The sequence below is a fragment of the Buceros rhinoceros genome, unplaced genomic scaffold, assembly GCF_000710305.1.
Source record: "Buceros rhinoceros silvestris isolate BGI_N320 unplaced genomic scaffold, ASM71030v1 scaffold7274, whole genome shotgun sequence".
Taxonomy (NCBI): Eukaryota; Metazoa; Chordata; class Aves; order Bucerotiformes; family Bucerotidae; genus Buceros; species Buceros rhinoceros.
Window position 1 is genome coordinate 32,234 of NW_010406517.1, and position 5,931 is coordinate 38,164.

At 43.8% G+C, this 5,931-nt stretch overlaps 1 protein-coding gene across 1 annotated transcript in view; it reads right to left on the bottom strand.

The window, feature by feature from the left end:
• The window catches only part of SLC6A18 (solute carrier family 6 (neutral amino acid transporter), member 18), a 22,566-nt gene that overhangs the window by 15,068 nt on the left and 1,567 nt on the right, over nt 1–5,931 (bottom strand). Inside the window, exon 2 of the mRNA XM_010134130.1 lies at nt 5,748–5,756. Coding sequence (XP_010132432.1) covers nt 5,748–5,756 — 9 coding nt within the window. The remainder of the gene's footprint in view (nt 1–5,747; nt 5,757–5,931) is intronic.

Below are 5,931 nucleotides of genomic sequence, written 5' to 3' on the forward strand. Positions count from 1 at the left end.
GCCCCTAAAAACAGAGTTAAGTGCAATTGAGCCACATGATTATCTGCATCTCACTGAAAATACTGTTTTGTAATTTGCCTGCTTTATGACCCTGACAAAGGCCTGGTAGGATGTGTTGAGAGAAGGAGCATCGCTAGGGATGCCTGCCAAGTAACATCTGTTACTGGTAATTCTGTTGGTGAATATGTAGGAGGAAGGATGCTTAGTGCTGCAGGACACTTCTCGTCAGGCACTGCTACAGCCCATTATAAATAGCCTCACCATTTCTTCCATTTCCATTTCTTTTAAGTGTCTTTTCTCCCCCTGTTCATAAAGCACAAGGGTTTTCTCTCACTTAAAATCATCTGTTCCCCCTTCAGTGCGTTGCCTCATTTCCCTCCTTAAAGCTCTCAGGCATGCTTTCCTCCATCCTCCTCCCCTTGGTAAAGAAGAATTTTGTGCTGGAGACCCCTGAGAGACCAGGTTACTTTATCGCATGAAAGCAGTAAAGCAAAATCAAAGCACTGAGCCTCTGGCTAATGAAAAATTTGTAAAAAGAGCCTCACAGTTAATTTCCTGCTCAGTAGTCCCCTTGCGTAGAGGAAGCTCCAAAGTGGCTGTTATAAACTCTAGGCTAAGAGAGAGGTTTGCAGAGGGAGTTAAGGACCACAATAGTGTGTTTAAGTGTTTTACCTGATGAAATCCAACCTGGAGCTACCTACCAAAGTTCCCATCTAAATACTATGGAATTTGCAGGTCCCTTCTGCAACAACTCGGTAACCTCTCATCATGCTCAGTCCTGCGCTCTCCTTCAAACCTGCTGCAATATCCCCTTCGTCAACACACCTGAGGGTGCCCACCCAGCCCTCTTGACAGACCAATGCCCTGGGCTGGCTCCTGGGAAGAGCAAAACATTCACGTGAGTGAGAGGAGCACCCCAGCGCAGAGCACTCTGCTTGCTCGCCCGGCTGCCTGGCCCCACACCAGATCTCAGCAGCAGCTGTTTCTCTGCAATCCAGGTGATACTGCCCTTGCTGGCAGAGCACTCCATAAGGGACTGCCCTGTATCCCATATCTTATTTTCCTGGAAGTAACTGTGTAATGATTAGTGCAAATCACCCTCTGTTATCTCTCTCCCCTTTTGTGTTTGCTAGTTGAACTGTTGACAGCAGTGCATATTTAGATATTCTGCTGATAAAACCCTGTTTACATTGAACTGTTTTTTTACGTATCTCCAGTCATTTTTACAGCACAGCAAAACATGATGTCACACTTGGGAAGACAATACTGCTTTTCCATGAGAGCAATACAAAAAGTATGTTATCTGCAAATATGAAGATACAGCAGAACATTGGGGTGAGAAGAAATAGTTAATGGAGCTAATCTTCCACGAGCATAATTCAGAAACTTATTCTTTTCCACAATAAAATCCCCCACCCTGGAGGAAACCTCTTAAAGTTTAGCTTCAGTAACTTTTTTCCTCTCAAAAATTTGATAAGGACAAATGGTAGCAATCAGGCATTTGTAATTACCTTTAAAGCCTGGAGAAATGCCCGTAAAAACCAAAAGTATCAACCAGGGCACAATTTTGTTTCATCCCTGAGGCATAAGCAAGGAGAATTTTACTCTACTGCATGTCTTCTGTCAGAAAGACACTGCAGATGCATAAAGCATCCATCCTGCAGGCAGATACGTGCACAACTGAAAGAAAGTCAAGGAAAAGAAAAAAAAAAAACCCAGTCCAAAATCTACTGGAGTTAGAAGTTATTTTGGAAGGCAATCCTGCTCAAGGATACTGCAAAGCCAAGGAACAATTTGCGTGCATTTAAGAAGGCACAGGAAGCCTGCAGGAGCTTTTTCCAATTAGGCTATCAACAGCTACGAGTACTGCCCATACTGGTAAACGGGTTTCACTGACAATAGAGTCTGGAGTAGCAGGGAGCACCGGGGTGTAGCACAACTGGTATCACTGCTAGCTCAGAAGAACCAGTAGAGTGGAGATCGCTCTGTAGTCATGGCAATATTAAAGAAGATACCTGGTGCCCACTAGAATCACCGACCTGCCCCCTCAATTGCAATGTACAGGCAAATCAGGTCGGAAAAGCAACTTCTTAAATGTATTCAGCCCTCTGCCTACAAAATGGCACCTGGAGGGCACAGTGTTTGTTATATCACCTACGCATGATGATCTGGAAGAAGAATGTACAAATTAGTAGGCAGCCTGTCAAGATGATGCACCGGAGGGCAGAATGACCAGGAGGCTAATGAAGGAGTACAGTCTGAAGTTGAGTCATGGCAACCACCAAAGCAGAGAGAAACAGCCAAACTGGGTTTGTACCATCTGAGAAAGAGAGAGCGGAGGACCTGACTGGTGGAAATGTAAAGCAGTTTGAAGTATCAGGCAAGTGACTTCCTAATCAAGATGTACCAAGGCCAGCAGAAGTTGATGAGCCTCAGTGAGATGCAGAGACGAAAACCCAGCAGGTTTGCTGGATGTCAGGGTGCCAGTGAAGACTTCCTAAATGGTGAAGATAAACTCAGAAGAACTGATCCCTGTGCTCAGTATTGCATCTTACCAGCACCTGCAGATTATCTGCAGAAGTGAGACGAGTGACTTCAATCTAGAGACACAACAGCATTTGAAAGGGTAGAACATGAATAATAAATTTCCTTCAGATCAGAGATTTAGGAACAGGAAAAAATAATTAAAGACTGAAATGATTTGGAAAGTGGCAAAGTAGTAATTATGAAGGAAACACATCTGTAGAGTCTGAAAAATTCAAGACATCTCAGTACCATATAACGCAACAATCATTCAGAGATCCACTTCACCAGTTCTATTGGTATGCAGGAGGAATGGTGATGGGTGCATTCTTCCAAAAGACTGAGACCTTAATGGCAAGATACCTGTGACAATTTGTGTTTTACCAACAAGAAATTACAATAGGTGGTAACTGCTTGTTCAGATGCAGAAAAAAAGCTGTTAGCCTTTGAAAAGGGTTAATCAGATCTGTCCTCCGTTCTGCGTGGGAGTTCAGCTAAGCAGCAGAGTAGAGCACAGCCAGACATCAGGTAGGAGGAAAAGCAGCAACTTAACCATATTCACCCCTCTCTCTGGATCTTTGTTACGTCTTCTGTACATGCAGTAATCCAGAGGAGAATTGTACGCTACTATAAACGTCATATTTGTGCAGCGTATTTGTGATGGCACTGATTTTGACTTACCCTGTGATACTTCTTACAGAGTCTGAAGCTTTGCAGGGTTGTGTTTCCCATGTAAATGACTGTATCTCCTTGAGCAACAATGAAGGAGCCAAAGCCATGTCCTTCAGAAAAACCAAGGGGGCAACAGCAATTTCAAATGAAGATGAGTATCACCCGTAGATCGACTTATAAAATAATCTTGGTGAACTTCCCTGTGAAATACTCATGGCTGAAGGATGGAGGTGAGCAGCACCCGCCTGCAAGCATGCACCAACCTGAGCTGTAATGGGCAACTAAATACCAGTTATGAAAGGATCAACCCCAAATGCCATAGCTTTTCACTAAGGACTTGAGCAGGACATGGTAACAATCCAGAAAATGAAGTTAGTTGCTTGTTACAATGTATTTCATTTTTCTATCCAAGAGCGAACTGTTCTGTTCTTCCCAACATACTTTTTTTATCTTCCAGATATGCCTGTTGTTCCTCTCAGATTTTATTTCCCCTCTGAGGACACAGTGAGCCCCAGCAACTGCATTTCACAGCAAGTTGTAGTTCAAATTCTAGCAAAAGGTGAGGTAAGCCATGGATTATGACAGTTTGTAAACCATTGCCATGGAAGCAAACAAGTCTCCCTTTTTAGCAGTGTATTTGTTTTCCTAGAAAGAAACTGCATTTTATATTAAAGATATTTTTCAGTCATCCTGTAGGCTCAGGCACTAAACACATCTTTAATACCCATGGGTTAGTCAAGCATATGTGCACTAGTTCTAATGAGAAGTAAAACACTGCAGTAAGTTCCAGTTATAGAACTAGGCTGGGATTTTTAAAGTATACTCGTAGTGCCTGTACACATATAGCTCTATGACCTGTCTGAGTCTCAGCTGCAAGTGACAATCTATATACTGAGCCATTACGAGGCTTCTTTTCAATCCCAGTTGCCGGGGAACCTTTGCGTTTGTCTCCACTTGCTGTGGCAAACAACCTTCATATCCATTAGTCATGAAAAGTAAATAACTAACTTAACTCAGGCAATAAATCCAAATAATCAGTAACAACAGTGGGTGATAAATGTCAGCAAAACTGATATTTTATTAGATTCGAGTTACTGAGTAACACTGATGTACAATGAATAAGGTCCAGAGGTCTGATGAGAACAGCTGACATGAGACAAATACACAAGAACTTATTTTTATCTCTTGTTTTTCAAAAGAACTAGAAATGAGGAAAAGTGCATTGCCTGGCTCTTAAACACTTGGAGATCCCCTGAACCAGCTGTGAAGCTGTGTTCTGTACCCCAGAAGCCATTCGGCCTTAGAGAACATCTAAGCCATATCCATACCGGGTTTCGCCCCACCTGTGGCTGTGGCTGCCCTCATGGAGCCACGGCACCTCTCAGGGCTCCTAGCTAACCGTGATGCTGCTGGTCTCTCCCACATTCGTATCTTCAGAAGCACACAAGCAGCATTTATGCTCCAGCACCCCTGAAAAATCTCAGTCTTTTGCATCTGAGTGGTTTGCTTTCAAAAATGCAGCCCCAAATCACATCACTGCCTTGAATCAGCAGAAGGAAAACACAACTACATTGCACCCTGGTGTAAACCCAACAGCTGTCTTCTTGGAGGTCTTCATGACGTGCTCAAACTCTTCTGGGATAAATTATTCACAAAACCCACAGCATTTCGTTACCGAGTCCATCCTGCTGTTGACCTCTCTGAGCCTCTTGTTAAAACCCAGCACCTTGCATCCGTACATTGATCCTTATTCACCACTGTCTTGTGACGCTGCTTGTAGCGAGTTCCTGAGTCTGTTGGCTATTTTAAACTGATTTTTCACTGGCAAAATGGAGCAAAGGAATGACTCAGCCTTTGTCCTTGCAGAATTTTCCTATTTGTGTTATCTTTAAACCTGCTCTAAACCTTGTCTTTTTGGTCCCTAGCAGCTCCTGTGGGATGTATCAGTGCTCAGAAGCTGGATACAAGAGCAAACAGACTTTCTGAGCACTGTGCAGTGTGTAAGACAGGTCGCCATGGGTGTCCTTGCCCCAGACTCATGCTTTTCCTGCCACAGTGGAGGTCCGTAGGGCAGTGATGCAGGGGACCTCAGAGGGGAGGGATGGAGGGGAGAGATCAGACCTCTAATAGGGGTCGAGTGTTGCTGATCTTCTGAAGTGAGGCTGGTATCTGAAAAGGTTCAAAACCAGCTGGCCACAGCTACTCCCTCGCCTCCAGCATAGAGAAGCAACCGTTGGTGCTTCATGGGAAGATGTGAGAGCCTATTTGCATTCAGTAGAACAGTATTTCATCTTAATCCATAATGGAACTTTGCAAAAAATGCTGAAGCTCAAAGTTCATGCAAGCCTCATGCAGCTGGCTGTGCCAGAAGCAGCTCTGTGTAATGAGATGTGTGGAGGAGCTGCATCTTGCTGTGGTCCTGTCTGTGAGTTTCAAAACTTCCACTGAGCACTAGCTGTTAATTGTTCATTACATTACAAAAATACCACATTATGTTAGTTTTATTACGTTGTTTGTTAATACTGAATGCTTGTTACCTTCCTCCAAGATAGAAAAGCCACCTGAGGTGCTGTAGGGTGTTTGTCTGACCTACAGCTCCTGCTCCAGAAGAACATCTTCCTTGCAGGCACCATGCCATATCTGCTAGGGAGATGTCTCCTTAAAGGTGTTTCTCCTGTCTCACTAACACATGTATCATAGCTGAAGACATTCCTATGAGCAAACGCAGAGAAAGAG